General features: G+C 34.0%; 1 protein-coding gene across 3 annotated transcripts in view; it reads left to right on the top strand.

Annotated features, from left to right (window-relative positions):
* CCSER1 (coiled-coil serine rich protein 1) overlaps nucleotides 1-21,957 on the top strand; it is a 1,114,085-nt gene extending 1,092,128 nt beyond the window's left edge. For 2 of the 3 annotated variants that reach the window (XM_074323491.1, XM_074323495.1), the window contains exon 11: nucleotides 20,221-21,957. In XM_074323491.1, the coding sequence (XP_074179592.1) occupies nucleotides 20,221-20,706 (486 nt within the window). In that variant the 3' untranslated portion in view covers nucleotides 20,707-21,957. The remainder of the gene's footprint in view (nucleotides 1-20,220) is intronic. The other variant, XM_074323500.1, reaches the window with a different exon arrangement.
* The last annotated feature ends 706 nt before the right edge of the window (nucleotides 21,958-22,663 follow it).

Genomic DNA, 22,663 nt, shown 5'->3' with positions numbered 1-22,663 from the left:
TGCAGGAAGAGCTTTGGAACTTCGAAAGCTCTCCACGTACCCACACGGATACTGTGCCCTGTGACCCAGGCGAATTATTAACAGAGGCAAAGCCCGTCTCCCAGGGAATCCCCCCATTGTGTGAGAAGCTGGAATAGTGCAGAGAAAACATAGCACTACCATGTGAGAGAGGAAAAAAAAAGGCTGCAGTCAAAGAGAAAATAAAACATTCTACCAACAAGTACTGGAAAACAAAAGAAAGACCTCTTCCTATCAACCTGTTGCAGAAGCCATCCACAGACTCCTGTAGATATCTAGGAAGAGAAATAATAAACCAGTAATTACCATGAATAACCAAGGCAATAAGACAGCTCAGAAAGAAAGTGAAAAGTCTCCAGAAAAGGAACTTAAATATATGGAAATATGTGACTTAAATGACAGAGAATTCAAGATTGCAGGTTCTGAAAAAACACAATGAGATGCAAGAAAACACAGAGAGGCAGTTTAATGAACTCAGAAACACAATCAAAGAACAGCATGAGCATTTTATGAAAGAGATTGAAATTTTAAAAAAGAACCAAATAGAATTTCTGGAGATTAAGAACTCAATAGAAGAAGTTAAGAATGAAATAACCAGCTTTGGTAGTAGAGTTGAACAGATGGAGGAAAGATCAGTGACATCGAAGATAGAAACCTGGAAATTACACAGATGGAAGAAAAAGGGACTTGAGACTTAAAAGAAATGAAAGAACTCTACAAGTATTTTCTGACTCCATCAGAAAGAGCAATATGAGAAAAATGGGCATACCAGAAGGACAAGAAAGAGAGTGGGGTACACAGAATATATTTAAACAAATTGTTGATGAGAACTTCCCAAACTTGTGGACAGAAGTGGATCCTCAAATCCAAGAAGCAAATAGAACACCTAATTACCTCAATCCCAACAGGCCTTCTCCAAGACACATTGTATTGAAGCTGTCTAAAATCAACAACAAAGAAAGAATCCTCAAGGCAGCCAGGGAAAAGAAGACAGTAACCTACAAAGGAAAGCCCGTTAGATTATCATCAGATTTTTCAGCAGAAACTCTACAAGCCAGGAGGGAGTGGAACCAAATATTCAAACTATTGAAAGAGAGAAATTATGAGCCAAGAATAATATATCCAACAGAGATATCCTTTAGATATGAAGGAGGAATAAAGACCTTTCCAGACATCCAGAAGCTGAGCGAATTTTCTAATACACAACGTGCACTACAAAAATACTAAAGGAGGCTATTCGACCAACATCAACAGGGACAATTTGTGGCAACCAAAACATAAAGGGGGGCAGTAAAGGCCGGAACCGGAATGTGGGAATGGAGAAAGTAAGCATGCTGAAGAAAATGGACTACACGTAACATCAAACTTTCGTTTACATAAACTTTAGGGTAACAGCTCAAAAAAAAAAAAAAAAATCAAGAACTGAAATATATACTGTAATAAAAGAAGAAACGGTATAGAATACCACCACACAGAAATAATAGACAACAACAAAAAGGCAAAGAAACAATTGAGACACAGCCTTACCAGAAAACAAAAGATAGAATGACAGGAAATCCTCATATATCAATAATTACCCTAAATGTAAATGGACTGAACTCACCAATAAAAGGCACCGAGTAGCAGATTGGATCAATAAACTAAACCCAACCATATGCTGTCTCCAAGAGACACATCTCAGCTTCAAGGACAAGCATAAACTCAAACTGAAAGGGTGGAAATTGACACTCCAAGCAAATGGTATCCAGAGAAAATCAGGTGTAGCCATAATGATATCAGATGAAACAGACTTCAGGGTGAAAAAGGTAACAAGAGACAAAGATGGACATTTCATAATGCTAAAGGGGAATATACAACAAATATTGAAGACATAATAGTCATCAATATTTATGCCCCTAATCAGGGAGCAACGAAATATACCAAGCAACTACTAACAGAACTAAAGGGAGAAATTGACCAAACCACAATTATACTAGGGGGCTGAAATACATCATTGACAGCTATGGATAGATCATCCAAACAGAAAATAAATAATGAAATAGCAGCCCTAAATGACACATTAGATGAAATGGACATAAATGACATATATAGAGCACTTCATCCTAGGACATCAGACTACACATTCTTTTCTAGTGTACATGGAACATTCTCAAGGACAGACCATATATTGGAACATAAAATCAGCCTCAGAAATTTAAGAAGATTGAAATCATACCAAGCATATTCTCTGATCACAAGGCTTTGAAATTGGATATCAACGGCAAAAAGAAAGCAGGAAAAAACACAAATACATGGAGATTAAACAACATAATTTTAAAAAATGACTGGGTTGAAGAAGTTAGAGAAGAGATCAAAAGATACTTAGAAAGAAATGACAATGAAAATACATCCTACCAAAATTTTGGGGATGCAGCAAAAGCAGTTTTAAGAGGGAAATTTGTATCATTACAGGCCTATCTTCAGAAACAAGAAAAATCCCAAATAAATAACCTCATGTTACACCTTAAAGAACTAGAAAAAGAAGAACAAGTAAAACCCAAGGTTAGCAGAAGAAAGGAAATAACAAAAATCAGAGCAGAACTAAATGAAATAGAGAACAAAAAGACAACAGAAAAAATTAATGTGACAAAGAGCTGGTTCTTTGAAAAGATTAACAAAATTGACAAACCCTTGGCTAGACTCACTAAGATACAAAGAGAGAAGACACTAATTAAGAAAATCAGAAATGAAAAAGGGGAAGTTATCACAGACACCACAGAAATACAAAGGATCATCCAAGAATACTATGAAGGACTATATGCCACCAAATTCAATAACCTAGAAGAAATAGACAAGTTCTTAGAAACATATATCCTTCCAAGGCTGAACCATGAAGAACTGGAAAATCTAAACAGACCGATCACCAGTAATGAAATTGAATCACTCAACCAAAACTTTCCCAAAAGCAAAAGTCTGCGACCAGATGGCTTCAACTACTGAATTCTACCAAACCTTCAAAGAGGATCTAATACCAATCTTGTTCAAACTCTTCCAAAAAATTGAAGAAGGGACTGTACTCCCTAACTCATTTTATGAGGCCAACATTACCCTGATACCAAAACCTGGTAAGGACAACACACACACAAAAAAACCAACAGACCAATATATCTGATGAATACAGATGCAAAAATCCTAAAAAAAAATTCCAGCAAATCGAATACAACAATGCATTAAAAAGATTGTTCATTATGACCAAGTGGGATTCATCCCCGGGGCACAAGGATGATTCAACATCCTCAAATCCATTATTGTGATACATCACATAAACAAAATAAAGGACAGAAATCATATTATTATGTCAATTGATGCAGAAAAAGCATTTGACAAGATGCAACATCCATTTATGATTAAAACACTTAATAAAATAGGTATAGAAGGAAAATACCTTAACATAATAAAGGCCATATGTGACAAACACTCAGCTAATCTCATAATTAATGGTGAAAAACTGAAGCCCTTTGCTCTACGTTCAGGAACATGACAGGGCTGTCCTCTATCACCTCTGCTTTTCAACATAGTGTTGGAAGTCCTTGCCAGAACAATCAGGCGAGAGAAAGAAATAAAAGGCATCCAAATTGGGAATGAAGAAGTTAAATTGTCACTCTTTGCAGATGACATGATGCTATATATAGAAAACCCTAAAGACTCCACCAAAAAGCTCTTAGAAACAATCAACAAATACAGTAAAGTTGTTGGCTACAAAATCAACGTACAAAAGTCCACTGCATTCCTATATACTAACAATGAAATCTCAGACAAAGAAATACAAAAAACAATTCCTTTTGAAATTGCAGCAAAAAGAATAAAATACCTAGGAATAAACTTAACCAAGGATGTGAAGGACCTATATGCTGAAAACTATAAGACTTTTTTGAAAGAAATTGAAGAAGACACAAAGAAATGGAAAGATATTCCGTGCTCATGGATTAGAAGAATCAACATAATTAAAATGGCCATATTACCCAAAGCAATATACAGATTTAATGCAATCCCCATCAAAATCCCAATGGCAATTTTAAAGAGATAGAACAAAAAATCATCAGATTTGTTTGGAACCTTAAAAGACCCCGAATAGCCAAAGCAATCTTAAGAAAAACAAAACAAAACTGGAGGTATCACACTCCCTGACTTTAGCTTGTTCTACAGGGCTACAATAATCAAAACAGCATGGTATTGGCAGAAAAACAGACACATAGACCAATGGAATAGAATTGAGAACCCAGAAATAAAACCACATAAATATGGACAGATAATTTTTGACAAAGAAGCTAAAAACATACAATGGAGGAAAGACAGCCTCTTCAATAAATGGTGCTGGGAGAATTGGATAGCCACGTGCAAAAGAATGAAACTGGACTGCTATCTGTCACCATGTACCAAAATTAATTCAAAATGGATCAAAGACTTAAGCATAAGACCTGACACAATAAACTGCATAGAAGAAAACATAGGTACTAAACTTATGGACCTTGGGTTCAAAGAGCATTTTATGAATTTGACTCCAAAGGCAATGGAAGTAAAAGCTAAAATAAACGAATGGGACTATATGAAACTTAGAAGCTTCTGCACAGCAAAAGAAACCATCGACAAAATAAAGAGGCAACCAAATGAATGGGAGAATAATTTTTGCAAACAGTGCCTCCAATAAGGGGCTAATATCCAAAATATACAAGGAACTCATGAAACTCAAAAACAGAAAAACAAACAACCCAGTTGAAAAATGGGCAGAGGACCTGAAGGGACATTTCTCCAAAGAGGACATACAAATGGCAAATAGACATAGGAAAAAATGCTCAACATCACTAATCATCAGAGAAATGCAAATAAAAGCCACAATGAGATATCACCTCACCCCAGTCAGAATGCCTATCATCAACACGACAAATAGTAACAAGTGTTGCAGAGGCTGTGGAGAAAAAGGAACCCTCATACACTGTTGTTGGGAATGCAGACTTGTGGAGCCGTTATGGAAGGCAGTGTGAAGATTCCTCAAAAAATTATAAATAGAATTACCATATGAACCAGCAATCCCTCTCCTGGGTATCTACCCAAAAATCTGAAAACATTTATCCATAAAGACAAGTGTGCTCCAATGTTCATTGCAGCTATATTTACTGTGGCCAAGACATGGAAACAACCAAAATGTCCTTTGATACATGAATGGATAAAGAAGTTGTGGTATATATACACAATGGAATACTATTCGGTGGTAAGAAAAGATGACATAGGAACATTTGTGACAACATGGACGGATCTTGAGAGTATGATGCTAAGCGAAATAAGTTGACAGAAAAAGCAGAGAACCATATGATTTCACTGACATGTGGTATATAAACCAAAAACAACAAAAGAACAAGACAAACAAATGAGAAACAAAAACTCATAGATACAGACAATAGTTTAGTGGTTACCAGAGGGTAAGGTGGGTGGGGGGTGGGAGATGAGGGTAAGGGGGATCAAATATATGGTGATGGAAGGAGAACTTACTCTGGGGTGGTGAACACACATGGGATTTATAGATAATGCAATACAGAATTGTACACCTGAAATCTATGTAATTTTACTAACATTTGTCACCCCAGTAATTTTAAAAAATGTATATCCTATGGAATATTGAAGACCCAATATTTACATTAAAATGTTTCATCATTTGTTCATAGTACTGGAGAAAACCAGTAAAAGTTATGTTTTTATACAAATTCTGCACATAAAATGCTACCCCTGGTTCTGAAACATATAGCTTGTAAATTGAACATGTACAACTATTTCTTACCACACAGAATTGAAATTTATTTGATGGCTATGTATTTTTTTCTTCATGTTTTGTCTGTACTTTAACTTTGTGCCTAAACACTAATGAAGTTTGTTACAAGTTTTGTTTCAGGCTTTTCTTTTCTTTTTTTCCAGAGCATTAGAAAATTTTATTCTTGCCTATTATGTGAAACATTCAAAATTCTGATAATGTGTAACTTTATGTAACTTTGTGACACATACCTTCTTTGGTCCCTAACAAATATATGCATTCTGGGTTGCCTCATTTTAGACAGTTTTACATTACACTGATTAATTTTTAATTACCTAATTAACCTTCCTAAAATACTGCTTATTATGTCATTTACCTCTTCAAAAACATTCACTACACCTTCATGTGATTTAAAACTCTACACTCTAAATTAGCAGGGAAAGACAGAACATAAACAACTTTCATGCACAATATTCTCTTGCTCTATCTCCTTGTGAACATCCTGCTGCCCCTTAGCAAGAAACCATAATATTAACAGTGCCCAAAATAGGCCCTGAAAATGTACACCTACTTATTTATAATACCTGGGATGCATTTCTAACTTTGCAGTAATTCAAATTATATTCATTCTGGAGGAGTTAATAAAGATCATATCTCCATATTTGATCTTTCTCTCTTTTTCCCATTTCACCCAATCCCCTCCTTTCCCATTTATCTTCAGTAAATGTTTGTCAAACAGTTACTTTATGTCAGACATAGGCTAGGTTCTAGGAACACAGCTATGAATACTTTGATCAATTCTTGCTCCCATACAACTTACAGTCTAAATGGGTGATAGGTATTAAACAAATAAGTGCACAACGTATGTGTGTATACAGACATTAGGACAACTGCTTAAAGAAAAATTATAGGGTGTGTTTGTGTTGACATTTTAAAATATTATAACTTGATTTAAATTGTGGGGTGTGAGAAAGGCTTAAAAGAATGTTCTGGGGACTGAGTTATAGCTGTCAGACAAAAAATGAAGGGAAGAACATTCCAGGCAGGAACTAAAACATGAAAGAGCTAAAGGCCCTGAGAAAGGAGAGAGCTGTTCAAAATGATTAGTGTTGCTAGAAACTCAATGATTGAGAGGAAAGTTGTCCGAGAAGAAATTATAGAGGTAGGTACGGCTAGACAATTCAGAGTCATGTAGACCATTACAAGAATTTGTATCTTCCTGAAATTCAGTAGGAAGATATTAAAGGAAAAGAGGAGGTCAATGGCATGAATAAATTTGTATTTTGAAAGGATTTCTATAACTCTTTTTCTGGTATGTGTGGGAAGGTATACAAGATTATATGCAGTAACTGGGTGGAGGTAGTGGTGACTTTAACTAGAGGGATGGAGGTGGAGAGCAGAATGACGGCAGAATAACAAATAGTGCTGGATTAAATGGCTAGGAGTGAGAAAGAGGAAAGTCTCAGGGAAAATTCCAAATTTTCTATATAGTCTTCATTCATTCATTCATTCATTCATTCATTCCTTCCTTCAACAAATATTACAGAACTTGTTAAGAATAATTGAAAACCAGAACGATGCAATTATAGTGAGTTCAGTTAGCAAAAAAAAATTATATATATGACTGAGATACCTGTAATATAGTTATGGAGTTACACATATGATTACTCTGAAAAGTTTAGGTTTAAGTATAAGTTTAAGAGTTGTTCATATAAAGATGGTATGTAAAGTTATGGAAATGGATGAGATCTCTTAGGGAGAGTGAAATGAATCTAGACCAGGCTAAGTAAACCTGAACATTTAAATAGACAAGTACCAGCAAACGGTATTGAGTTGTAGTGACCAGAGAAGCAGGAGAATAACCAGGGGCTTGAGACATCACAAATAACAAAAGATGATGGAATTCAAGATGGAAGTGCTTAAGCCATAAAAAGTTTCTTAATAGTAAAGAATACATGAAGTGACAAGGTCCATTTGCCTTAACAAATTCAAGGTCTTCAAGAGGAGCAAAAGCCATGCAGGAGTGAGTTGGTGAGTAAAGGGAGAGTGAGATATTGAAGCAATCAAAGACAGCAATTCCTTAGAAAATTCTGTTTCACTCTTAGGAAATATACTATTGTAACATTTATTTTTTCATTAAATCTCTTCTTGTGACACTTTCATATTATTGTTTTAGTAACTCATTTAATCTTACTTTTTAAATTTTAATTACTAGTTTAGTTCTTATGCAAAAGGAAGTGGCTAGCGTAGGATTGTATATTTGATTTCTTTGAATCTCCCATTATGTGTTCTCCATAAGAGTGAATGGGTGAATGAATGAACAAATAATGAAGGCAGAAAGAACCAAAGAATGAGAACGATTAACAAAGCTGGTATGGGAGATGTACTGACTCTTTTTAGCACAAGTTTTTGATTTTAACATTTCTGAATTATGCCCAGAGAATGTAGGGAATTGCTCAGAATACTCAGAACAGCACATATGCACAATCCATTGAATAGAGTTCTTGGAGAAATCATTTGCTACCAACAATAGTATCTGCCAGTCTGTCCTGATTTTAAGTGAAAACCACCTTCTTTATGGCTGGATATGGACTCACCTCAGCCTTATAATTCTGACATATGGACCTTCCAACATAGACTCTATTGAAATGCAGGAGACATCATCTCTTAGCCAGGAAAGTTATCCCTTCTGCCTCTAATTGACTTCAGTCGGAGGAATGCAGATAGATCTACCTTAAGCCAACATCGCATTCCCATGTCTTCTCTTTTGAATACAACCTATTGGAACAGAACACAACTTGCAAAGGTCAGTGTATACATATGTAATCTCTACCATTACAAGCTTACCCCTTCTTTCATTTATCATAATGCAGCACAAAATGCCTTGTACTACTCAAAGAATTTTTCTATTTATCCATTCTTTTTATCACACAAACTTAACAGATGTAACTCTATCTATATAAACACAGTTCATGAATGTTGCTGAAATACAGCATAATGGCTGGAACATACAATTAAATATTCTAATACAAGTGTTTTGACCTCTTTTTTTCTTATGCCAAATACATGTCTTGTATCTATGTATTAAAATGAAAGGTGATGGGTCTGCATGGAAGTATTAAGACATGCTTTGGGAAATATGAAACTGGTGTTGACTGCCACTAATATCTTTATAATTTGAGGAAGGTAAGTCACCTATGAACTCAACTATAATTTTTTTTATCAAATCAAGGAGGTTAAACCACATTAACTTTACAGTCTCTACTTCATCTTGAATTCTTTATTATTAAATCAAAATGAAAATATTAATATTTTAATGGGTTAGAGGTTATATTTGAAATTAATAAAATGACAATAAATTGAAAATAATTGACCAATTTATTTAGATCTTAGCAATTTGTATGTTTCATCTTACTGTCATTATATTTTGTGCATTATTGATTTTTCTATTTAAAAATTAATTTTATAATATTTAAGGATGACTAACTGTAAAGCTGGTGGCCTGTTTTCTCTTCATGTGCAGACTTTTAGACTACTCTGAATTTATAAAGAAAATGACTTTCTTTGATAAAGCAGCTTTTCAAAAGAAAAAATATAGCTTTAGAATTTTTTTTTCACTCTATAGTAAGTATTTCTAACATCCATAAACTCATCTCAAGTAGGAAAAAAAAAAAATGGTTGGTTATTTGAAAAATTGCTATTATTAAGTAAACTTCTTATGTGCAAGGCTTGACTCTTTACACGATGAAAGAATATATTTTTGAAATTCCATGCTTCTTTTAAAACTTGGTTCTAACTGGTAGATAATGATATACTGGCCATAACTTTTCGTACAAGAATGCATTCCCTGCTGTGTCTTATTCTTTATCTATACTATATGAAAGCATTTCAGAAAATCAGATGGTAGATAAAAATGAATATTACTTCATCACAAATCCCAAACCATTCTGAATACTTTGTATTTCCATACACATGCTTGTAATATTCTTTTGATGTTGTAAATTCTTTGAAGGAATTTTAAATAATATTGTGTCACCAAACCATCAAGCATAACATGTAAGTTTTGTTATTTTTCATATTATTGTCCTGTACATGTCACCTGCATTTTTTTAAATGAAATCGGTCTGCCTTAAATTGTGCATGTTACTGAAGGAAAATATAGACAAAGCTAATACAAAATGCCTAGCAACCTAAAAATAACATTTGGAGTACATTAGAATGTATATTTTTTTTATTTGGTATGACTGAACCAAACTATTTAAATTCACATAATGAAAGAATATTGTGAAAAATGGACCAGTGAATCTAGGGAGATGCTCAAGTGATCTGGTATCCTTGGGCCAGTAGTTCTCTCATGCTAACTACTTTGACAGGTATTCTAGTGGGGACGGGGAGTGAAGTATACTATATGTCTACATTCTGCATCACTTTTCTTCAACGTTATTCTTAGCTACTTGCATATTACTTATACCTTCTGGAGACCTCTACTTCCCATGGTTCCTTTCAAACCCTTTTCTTCAGAAGTAAACTGATAAACTGATTCATACCAAGGTATAAATGACTTATAGCTTATAAGGTTATACTTCAAATTATCTGGAAGCAATTTCAACATGCAGCCTGGGTATATTTTGTGTAATAAGCTAATTCAGAGTTAATGACCCATTAATATGTAATACACCTAAAGGAATTGACGCAAAAGTGAGAGTTTAGTGTCAACAAAACAATTGGGAAAGTGTATTTATCTAAACTTTTGACAGATAAAATGACAGCATAGTAATAGGCATTGGAATTCAAAGACCATGCATTACTACCTGAGCCATCTTGAATAAGCCAATTATTAACGAGAGCCTCAGTTTTCCCTTTATAAAATGGAAGTGAGGCATTTGGAACAAATCTTAATGTATCTTAACAAGGATAAATTAGGATAGTTTATGTGAAAATAATGTGCATCATTTAACGTATATGACAGATGAGATTCTATAATTATATTTGTTACTCATAGTATTCCCCAAATTATACCATGTATATAATTATGTATTGTCTTTATTCGGTGGTTAAACTTGTTTCTAAAAGTGACTTGCCTTACATTATACTGATATAAAACAACAAATGATCAGTGTAAAACCACTGTATTTTTATTTGACTTTTTTCTTAGGTTATTGTGTAGATTAAATAAATAATGTCTTCCTTTTAGAAGTCTCCCAGCAGAGTTTATGGGGTGAAATCACTCATAAGGTAGAATCATTTAGCCAGGACTTAGAACTCAGATTATTTAATCATGTTAACAAGTACTAGAAAACAAGAGGAATGAATAATAGGCTAGATTCTTAATCAATTTTATATGTACTTTTTTCATGTATTGGATATAACAAATATTTCTATCTTATAAAGCCACAGCAATTGTATATAAAGACTTTGAATTATTCACACAAAAGACATTATGTGAATATAAGAATTTTTGTGAATTTTTTTTTTAATACTGCTTCCATTTAAGAAACTTTGCTCCATCTAATATGTGTTAGGTATTGGGAATCTGGGTGTTTAGCCTAGGGACTCATTTTTCATGTTGCTGCTGTAGTAAACCACTGCAAATATCCATTATTGTGCCTTCGTATGCAAACATGTAAGAATTATCTCCTACTTATTTCCCTTAGGCATATAAATTTAGTTTAAGCCCTCACTTATCCTTTTCATTTAGAAATCACACTTTTCTGGAGTATCAGTTGTACAGAATTATACTTTCTTAGGTTTCTTCTGAATTGAGTCCTTAATTATATACCCCCATTGCTATCATAAGCAGTGATTGTCTGAAATTGTCATTTAAGTCACCTTTTAACTAAGGAGAATTATTCACACAGAGTGGGTTACAATATAGACACACACACACACACACACACACACACACACATTACTTTTAAAGATAATTCATTATTGTTCTTCAGGATTAGTCCTGTCCAGAGTTTATTACTCTAGTTATAATCAGAATAGTCAATCAGATGCCTAGTGGCTTATGGGAAAACTGTTGCACACTTGACTTTTCTTGTGAGGGAAGGGAGATGCCTTGGCTTTTCTCCCTTTGTAACTCTGCCGTTAGCCGAACTTATTAGCATTCACCTTACTTATCTTGTGCAAGTCCTCTAACCCTGGTTGAATCCTAAGTGCCCACCAGGAGGATTTAGTATCCCCTAAAGAATTTAGGAATGAGGTTGAGCTAGAAGAAATAATTTAACTCCAGACAATTTCCTCTTGGTAATTTGTGCAATCTGGAAAAAATAGGCCCTGTCTGACAGAACCTTTGAATGTTTCTTTTTGGTTATTACCTGAACTTATTACAAGGCTTCCTGCTTGCAAAGCAGTAACTACTTCTGTATACAATCTCTCTGCGGTAGTGTTTCTTAGACCTTTAACAAAATTCTTTATCACTGAAAACAGATTCAACTTCTTAGGATACAAACAGATGCAGCAACATGCCAAAATCCACAGAGAAATGTCCTGGTATTTATAACTGCTTTACAAACCCTATTTTTCAGTGATGACAGAAAAAGGACAGTTTGTAATTTTTAATAAATATGATTTGAGCTTATATTGACACTTCAATGGCTGCCACTGAGAAAGGCACATTTCAGGTCTACCAATTTACTTCACAACAATATATTAATATTAGGTAGCAAAAACTCAAAAGGGGCATTTGTTTTTTTAAGTAGTTCACGACACTCCATTGATATTCCTTCATTTTGTATATGTGCTGGGAAATTTATTTTTTAAGACCTTTGTTAGAGTGCTGAGTCAAGTGCTGCCTGATTAAACATATTGGAACCCTAATGCTTCCTTGGTTAGTCTGAATGAAGAAACCCTTCATTTTTATGCACCGTACTGTATGTTTTTTATTGCTGTTGTTGAGCAAGATTTATGTTTATACATGCTTCCAATGTTTGTTAGTACATTGCATTGGTTTAGTAAATGAGCTAATCTTTTAAAGGTAATAATTGTAAGGTCTCAGAAGAGTGTCTGGCCTATAGTAAGCATTATATGTGGTTGGAAAATAAAACAAAAATCATAAAAAGCTTAATTTTGCTCTCCTAATGGCTATAAATGATTTTTTTAAAGGATAGCAGTTTTTGTATATGGCCTTTCTTTTTAAAAAAAGTACAGAATTAATCCCTTTTAACTGTCTGATTTAGGGCAGTATTATAGTTTAGGCCTGTGATGCTGAACTGGGGGCAACTTTGCCCTCCGGGGGACATTGGAAATGTCTGGAGACAATTTTGGTTTTTATAACTGGGTTTAGGTGTTACTGGAATTTTCAGGTAGAGGCAAGGATGCTGCTAAGCATCTTACAATGCACATGACAGCCCCCTATAAAAATAAATTACATAATCCCAAATTTAAATACTGCCGAGGTTGAAAAAATCCTGGCTTAGAGCTTGAGTTCTGAAATCCAAATGTTTGAGCTCCAATTCACATCCTGCTATCCGCTAACCCTTGAATCCTGGTAAGTACTTAAATGTAAGGGTTTCATTTTCCTTGTCATTGAAATGGATATATTGAAATCCTCTAATGAGGATTGAAAGAAATAATACATAAAATATAGCACATATCTTGATACATTATAAATATTCACTAAATTTTAGCTATTATAAATAAAATCAGAGATAAAGTGACTTGTCTGCCTTCTAATCAGTTTTCTAAAATTCTAAAATTACACATCATGTGCTCTCTTGAGTTTAGCATATTTAAGAATCCTTTCTCAACCTGGATCTTTCACCATTAGGTATCAGATAGACAACTAGGTGTTAAAAGCATTCATCACCACCTTATTGCATTTTGTTGTTGTTGTACATCAATTTTGTTTTGTTTTGTTTAAGATTCAAGCCTTGCTTGAAATTTTATAAAGGCAAAAAGCTCTCTCAAAAGTATAAATACTACCATTGTCTTTTCCTTTGCATGATTTTAAATTACTTTATACAAATCTAAATTCTCTGATTGGCTCATGGTTAAGTAAACTATAGACTGCCTTAAAACTAGATTGGAAATAGAAAATATTTTTATATGTCCTCCAATAGCAGATTCCATAGATAGTACAGCATTTGTTTGGAACATATAAAACCCATCCTCTAAAACTAGGACAAGAGAGGTCCTTTTAAGGTGTATACTTCAATGAGAAGGGGGCTATGCACAGAACTCCTCCATTTAATTCTTTAAAATTTGTCACAGTGCTAATTTAACTTTTCTTTAAGAGAATTTACAAAGATCTTTAGAGATAGTATATTAAAGAGACCCTTATGATGGTCTTCAGAGCTAGCTGAAAGAAAGACAATAATAGTAAATAAATGGAAAGATAGCCCATCCTCATGGATTGGAAGACATAATATTATTAAAATGTGCATACTACCTAAAGCAATCCTACACTGAATCTGTAGGATTACAGATTCAGTGTAATCCTATCAAAATTCTAATGGCATTTTTCAAAGAAAGAGACAAATATTTCTAAAATTTGTATGGAACTGCAAAAGATCCCAAATAGCCAAAACAATCTTGAGAAAGAAGAACGAAAAAAGCTGGAGGTAATCATGTGCCCTGATTTCAAACTATACAACAAAGCTATAGTAATTAAAACAGTATGATATTGGCATCAAACAGACATACAGATCAATGGAACAGAATTGAGAGCCCAGGAATAAACTAAAAAATATATGGACTATTGATTTATGGCAAAGCAGCCAATAACATACAATGGAGAACAGATAGTCTCTTCAATAAGTGGTGTTGGGAAACTGAACAGTCACATGCAAAAGAATGAAAGTAGGGCACATATTTTATACCACACACAAAAATTAACTCAGTATGAACAAAAGACTTACATGGTAAGACTTGAAACCATAAAATTCCTAGAAGGAAACATAAGCATTAATATCCTTGACATGTATCTTAGCAATGTTTTTGTGGTTCTGATTCCAAAGGCAATAGAAACAAAAGCAAACATAAACAAATGGGACTACATCAAACTAATAAACTGCCACAAAACAAAGGAAAGCATCATTAAAAAGGACTGGCAACCTATTGAATGGCAGAAGATATTTTCAAATCACATATGTGATAAGGGGTTAATAGCCAAAATATACAAAGAACTCATCAACTCAACAAACAAACAAAAACCTGATTAAAAAATGAGCAGAATATTTTAATAGACGTTTTTCCAAAGAAGACACAAATGGCAAACAGGAACATGAAAAGGTGTTCAACACCACTAGTTACTAAGAAAATGAAAATCAAAACCACTACAAGGTATCACCTCACACCTGTTAGAAAGGCTATTATCAAAAAGACAAGAAATAAATGTTCAAGAGGCTGCAGAGAAAAAGGAAACACTGTACACTATTGCTGGGAATGTAAATTGGTACAGCCACTATGTAAATAGTATTGTGATTCCTGAAAACAATTAAGAACAGTATTTTCATATGACCCAGCTATTCCACTTCTGTTTATTTATCTAAGGAATATGAGGACACTAATTTGAAAAGATATATGCACTCCTATGTTCATAGAAGCATTATTTATAATACCTAAGATATGGAAACAACCTAAGTGTGCATCAATGGATGAATGAATAAAGAAGATGTGGCACACACACACACGCACACACACACTGGAATATTACTCAGCTATGAAAACAAATGAAACCCTGCCATTTGAAACAACATGGATGGACCTTAAGGGCATTAAGCTAAGTAACATAAGTCATGTGGAGAAAGACAAATATCAGATGATTTCACCATGTGTTAATTCTAAAAAAAAAACAAAAAACAAAAACAAAAAACAGAACAAATGAATGAACAAAACAAAACAAAAATAGCTGATATTTACAGAGAACAGATTGGTGCTTACCAGAGGAAAAAGGGGTTAGGGAGTGAGTAAAATGAGTAAAGGGGTTCAACTGTATGGTCATAAATAGTAACTAGACTTTTGGTGATCATTTTGTTGTGTATACAGATGTCTATTTATAATATCGTGCATATTGTGCACCTGAAACATTTGTTATATACCTCAGTACACAAAGAATGTGGACATACTTACATTTAAGATTTATTTATACACTTTGACATCTTACTCAGTAAGTAACATTATTTGTACATACCTTTATTTAGAGCACTTTTCATCTATTTAGTGTATTTCATGGTACATAGAGATGGCTTTGACATTACAGTGTTAAAAGTGTTTTATTATTCTGCCATTAGATATGTATCGATGTATTTGTAATAGTTAAATTAATATATGTATTCTATAGTTTGTTCTGTCATTCATTTATTGTACTGCCTCAACTGGTGATTCATTATTTATTTTCTGCAATAATGAAGTGAGCTGCTCAATTAATCTTCAGGTTACTAGGCCAGTGTCAAATGGGTCACAGTCATTTGTTGAGTCTATATTTTAAGTAATGCATTTCAGCTATTGCTAAAGGACCAGAAATTATTCTTTTTATAAATTAGAGAAGATTCTGATTCCCTCCATTTGCATTTATGAATGCAAAATTTATGTAAATAGAGGATAGGAGTTGCGATAAAGATAGTTTAATGGGAGTATCTTCATATCCCAGGTTTCGGCTATGTCATGATGACACATGGGAAAAGAGGGATTAAGAACTGCTGCTGTACCATAACTCCCTTTCAATTCATTTTCTACATATTAATGAAATTCACTTAGAGCTATCAAAGTACAATAATAAATGTAACTTTACTTGAATATTCTGGAATAAATTACTTTGCTTTTTTTTTAGTCTAGATAGAAGTATTCAAAGCGGTTTAGCTTCTAAAGAATGAAATGTTCATACCAAAGTAATTTCTAGGTCTATTGGTCACTTTATTTTATTACTGTAATACTTTTTATTGTTGCTGTCATCAAGATAACTGTGTTCCAGGCATAATTTTAGGCATTTTATATACATAGATGAGGGAATTGGTGACTTAGGAAGGGTAAGTAACTTGTCATGGTCACCTAGCTAGAAAGTGTTTGATTCTGGTTGATTCTTCTAGCAACCAGATAGAAGATTTTAAGCTATCTGAAGGCAACAGCCAGTTCTTTTATGAACAGCACTGTTTTCCATCATATAATGCAGTGTCTTGCCCTCAATAGTGGTCAATAAATATTTATCAAATGAATTCATATATGTCTGACCTGAAATCCATGCCATTAACCCCTATGCTATGCCATCTCCCATGCACACGATCAATGAGCTCTGGACTTAATGGTGAACATCACAGAGAACAAAAAAAGAGAAAAAGTCTAAGACGTCAAAAGCAATCTATGCCAAATAAACAGAAACGGGTAATTCATACATTTGTCTTTAAAAATTGAGAGTGAGATCCTTGATTTTGTTTATTTTTATGGTGAATCCACATGTACCTTGCAGGTATCAGATACTATACCAGAGAAAGAACATTGAGGATGCCTGTGGATTCAGTTGATTGCTTTAATATACTTTTATTAAAACTGTATTTAATATAATATCCCAGGAGGGTTAAAATAATCATATACAGAAAATAATGGATATTTCCTCAAATGTAATGTAATGGAAATGAATCACCACCAGACTCCTCTACTTTCCTAGGCAACATCTATAGAAATAGAAATGAAAAATAAACTTTCCACTGGTAATAATCCTGATAAATTTACTCATGTCTCTTTTGTCCTGAAACATTTATTTTCTAAGAATATTTCACAAATTACACCCATGATGTGTCTACCATTTGGATGAAGATATTAAGCACAGTGCTGATTTGGAGTCTGTCAGTAACTCATTCAATAGTTAGGTAAGCATCTTACAGAAGTCACAAAGATGAAAAGAAACTAGAAGCTCACATTTCTAAGGAGGTCCAAATATCGAGAATATTAAAAAAGAATCAAGAAGAAGTAAGCTAGAAAAGTCCCTGAACAATGAAAATTGAGTCAAAATAGTTTATTCCTTTTACTCCCAAGAAAAATCCCTGAAACATCGCCTGTAAATCATGAAATGCTTTCTTTGTACACCAGCTCACCTGCCTGACTACCGCTACTCCAAATCTATGGGAGACTTAAAATGGCATATTAGAAGTGAGAGAGAGTGCTATCAGTAAGAACATAGTGAAACCTAGAATGACCATGTAAAAATCAAGACAATTAAAACAATGGCATAAGTAAAACACCTCAATCTGAAATGACTGAGTATATGGACACCCTAATGATACCCCCAATAGACCTTAGTTTTGCAGAAAATCAGGGAGATTCATTTCAGTAATGACAACCTTGAAGCATCAATTTAAATTACAATATTGTGCTGCATGTAACTTATTTTAGAAAAATGTGACATATTTCAGAACTATTCCCATGGGCATACTGGGAGGTAGAATGTACTGGTGGTTAATCAGGCAGATTGTCTGCCCTGTACTAGCTGTAGGATGCAGACAAACTCACTGGGCTTCAGCTTGCCAGTCTGTATAATAAGGATAAAGAAGCTGCTTCAAAAGATTCTTGTGAAGATTAAATATGTTAAGGCATTAAAAAAATGCTTAATATATAATACACACTGAATAAATAGTATATATTATCTCTAGCAGATAAACATTATTTGGAAACTACTCAGTAAATGCTTAATATGTGCCTGAGAGTTGGGTCAGGAGGATTGAGCGCATATAAGAGAGTGGACGGATGACTCGAGGTTGCTTTTTTTTTTTTTTTCAGTATATCAACAAGGACTTGATTTAAAGAGGTATGAGGAGAACTGAGAAAGCCAAAATAACTTCCAGGTGTTGGCCTCATAGCTTCCTTCTCAATAAATCACAGCACTGTCTGGGGAAGAATAGGTTTCAGAGTCAAAATCAAGTTGGTTTGTTTGGTTTGGTTTTATGTCACACTAGTGATATTAATTAATCAAAGTGATGACGTCTGGATAAGCAAATTGGGGCTCAAAATACAGATCAGGTTTGGAGAATTGGTTTTCTAGGGAACAATGAAAAGATGGGCATTTGAAACTCTACTGTTTATACGTCAAGGATGCAGAAATTTTCACTGGCTCCTTCAGCATGTTTTGTACTAACCTACTACCATCTGCTCTACTCTATTCTCTCTTTCTCTTCCATTTTCTCCTCCTTCTTTGTGTTAACAATAAATCCTCCACTTCTGCCACCAGAGCAATAAGCCAGCTAGTCAGTTTCTAGCTCAATGTGTTGTTCTAAACCAAGACAGTTCTCTCTTCAAGAGGAATTCCGGTGCCAGCTTGTAATCTTTGATACCCCGCCCCAGCATGATTCAATGGGCTATGTCTTGTTTCTATCATTAGAGTATAAACTTCTTGTGAGAAAGAAATAGCATATTGTTGTGGAACTTATTTGGATTAATATAAAGTGCATCCAAAAATCTAAATGAAACACATGCTGCAAGTTCTTCTAAGTGCTCTATTGTTCCCTTTAGGTTATTGTAGTGACTTTGTTTTTAGTTCCTTAAATTTCTAGGTTACTATTTTACGGATACAATTAATGATATTGATAATTCTAAAATTCTCTGGGCATGTACTTAAGTATATATAGCATATTAAAGACAACAAAAATTTAAAAACCTCATGATATACATGTTCATTACTTATTAAAATAATCTGTATTCTCAGATAAAACTACAGAACTCAAATTTAGGAAGTTAAACAAATTTCAAAATGTATGAGTATTTTAGTTCAGTTATAGAAACAAATGGGCTATCAAGCCACAAAAAGATATGGAGAAACCTTAAATGCATATTACCAAAAGAAGCCAATCTGAAAAGGCTATGTACTGTATAATTCCAACTATACAACATTATGGAAAAGATAAAATTAGGGAGATGATAAAAAGATGAGTGGTTGCCAGGTGTAGGAGGAGGGGAGAGATGAATAAGTAGGGCACAGGGGACTTTAGGGCAAAGAAAATACTCTATGATATTATTATAATGAACCAATGCCATTATCATTTTGTCCAAATCCATAGAATATACAGTTTCAACAGTGAACTGTAATGTAAATTATGGTTTGGGTGGTTATAAGGTGTCAATGTAGGTTCATCCTTGGCAAAAAGTGTACCTCTGTAGTGAGTGATGTTGATTGGGGGCAAGGTTATGCATATGTGGGGTCAGGGGGTATATGGAAATTTTTTACCTCCCTCTCAATTTTGTCGTAAACCTAAAACTCCTCTGAAAATGAAGTCTTTAAAACAATGCCCTTTAGAGTAACTTCACTGTTTAATCACTATTGGTAGTAGTGTCGCCCTGAATAATTTAATCTCATGGGGAATTCCATTGATTTAAGGCTTGTTGAAAATGCAGGGGTTTGCACAGAAAATGTGAATATATAACTCTGTATTCTGTGTATGCTATGAATGTATTTTTAAAGACATCATTTTCTTGCTGTGTCCTTACCACAGGCTACATATCGAAATCGAATTCCGAGCCAAAATCTCAGCACAAGGGACAGAAAAGCAATGCATACTCCCACCGAGGACCGTTTTAGATACTCATCAGCTGACCAGACAAGCCCCTACAAAAGCAAGACCTGTCAACTATCAAGTCTATGCTTAAGTAATTTCTTGAAGGACAAGGAACTAGTGGAAGTTATCAAACACTCAAGAGGAACTTACGAAACCCTCACTTCAGAGGTCACCCAGAACTTACGGGCCACTGTCGGGCAGAACTCTCTGAAGCCAACACCTAAGACTGAAGGGCTCCCCACTTTCTCAGAGAAACCAAAAGACCAAGCGGCTGTGTCCCGACAGCATTCAACCTTCACAGGCAGGTTCGGACAGCCTCCGAGAGGGCCAATCTCTTTACACATGTACAGCAGAAAGAATGTTTTTCTCCATCACAATTTACACACCACTGAACTGCAGACTCTCGGCCAGCAGGATGGGTAACTAAATCACCCTCTTCTTGTCTCTGGGTAGGATAAAGATGGTTAGTGTTTCTCGTGCATAGCTCATATTTAAATTGTCATGTACTTCTTTTATGTTTTATGTTTAGTTATAAACAAAGAATTGTGCACTTTTTATTTTTTTACTTTTTTTTTCAGAATGAGGCTTTCAAGCATGTTCATTGAATTACGTTTAATAGCCTTGAAGATTTTCTTACATGTGTATGTATAATAAATGGGACCATCTTGCTGGTTTATATAATCCATAATTTATTTTTTATCTTTATCAGTCACTGATATGCATTGGAGTTTCAGAAAGTAATAACAAATAGCACTCTGTTCACTTAATGATGTTGCTGTGAAAATAGATGTGAGGAATAAGTAGATAAAGGGATTGTAAAGAATGTTAAATTGCATAGTTAATAGAAGAAAAAGAGAAGAGGGAATTTAAAGTCTTATATTTGGTGGTGTATTTATTTGAAGAATGAAATTTGCTTGCATGTAACCTAGAGATACGTTTGTCTCTCTACTACATACATTCAAAGTTACCTCACCATACTATGAATGGGGGAAAGGCTATTTCTTTTATCCTCTAAATGGTTAGTTCACACTAGTTCACAAAGGATTTCAGACTGAGTAATTGCTAGCCAAATAGACAATGACAGCTCTGATCTTCAAAAAAATTTGCTTTTAGTTTTTGCTGTTGATATTAAAGGACTATGACATAACACAGTGAAGTGGTAAAGTTGGCTGAATTTTGTCAAATGATACACAGAGCTAACATTCTTGCTCTTTGAGTCATGGCAATATCAGCATATTTTTAAAAATTTGAAGGATGGAACATTATATGAATATTATTTTACTTCACTCTCCTTGTATTTTTTAAAATTGTCAATTGCTTTATGTATGTTCACTTTCACTCTATATGCAGTGACCCAGACAGGATGAATTGAGGAACAGAAAGTCGGTTTCTTGGTACCTCAGTATATACTATTCTGACTAGTTAGTCATCTAAATTTGGAAGAAAAGTAAAATACATATGAACTTTGGCAATTTAATCTTAGAACTAAATCCCTAACAAGAGTATTTAAGACACATTTGATGGGAAATATTTCTCTTTAACAAATAAGGCCTATTATGTTTTATACTTAAGTGCACATGGGATTGATCAATAAATCTAAATAAAATTTTTCATGTTTAATTAATAACAGAGCTGTATGCCGCCATAGAAATAAATAAATTAATTAATTAATTAATTAATTAATTAATTAATTTCAAACAACCAGTAGGAATCAGGGCTGCAGTTTTCTTATACAAAGATAAAAGCTAATAACAGGATCCGCATTAGACATAATCCATGCAAATTGAAATTGTTATACCTACTGCATGATGTTTCCCTTGCATTCTCTAACAGAATCCATCAGCGTGTACAAATGAAATGAATAAAGGGAAACTGAGATAGCAGTTTTTAGCATGGCAGCTGACTAACCTGTTTAAATTAAAGCTATGTGTGAAATGCATCTCCTAATACAAAAATGCATTTGAGCTCTATGCTTTGGGGAAAAGCCACTAGATTTCTTCCCCTAGCTTTATTAAACTTTGGACCAATTTTAAAACTTTGATTAGAATTGATAAGAGTAAAGAGTCTAGTGGATATGTTATACTTGTGATTTTGGTTTTCTAAAGAAAGACACATGTGTATCAAGACAAATGTTTGTCAAAAAAAATTTTTTTTTTTTTTGGGTGTGTGTGTGTGTGTTCATAATTCTGCCAGAAGAGAACAATATGCACTGCAAATTGCTCGGCTTAATGAGATGCTATCTAAAATCCCCACTATACTTTAGAATCTATAATACTCAGCAGGTATACATTTTGGGCCAGGCAATATTTAAGACATGACAGAAAAATAGAAAAATTATGATTATTAATTGTGGAATTTAGCTTCATTTGTCCTGAAAGTT

The sequence above is a fragment of the Rhinolophus sinicus genome, linkage group LG02, assembly GCF_036562045.2.
Source record: "Rhinolophus sinicus isolate RSC01 linkage group LG02, ASM3656204v1, whole genome shotgun sequence".
Lineage (NCBI taxonomy): Eukaryota > Metazoa > Chordata > Mammalia > Chiroptera > Rhinolophidae > Rhinolophus > Rhinolophus sinicus.
This window is presented reverse-complemented; position numbering and strand designations above follow the sequence as displayed.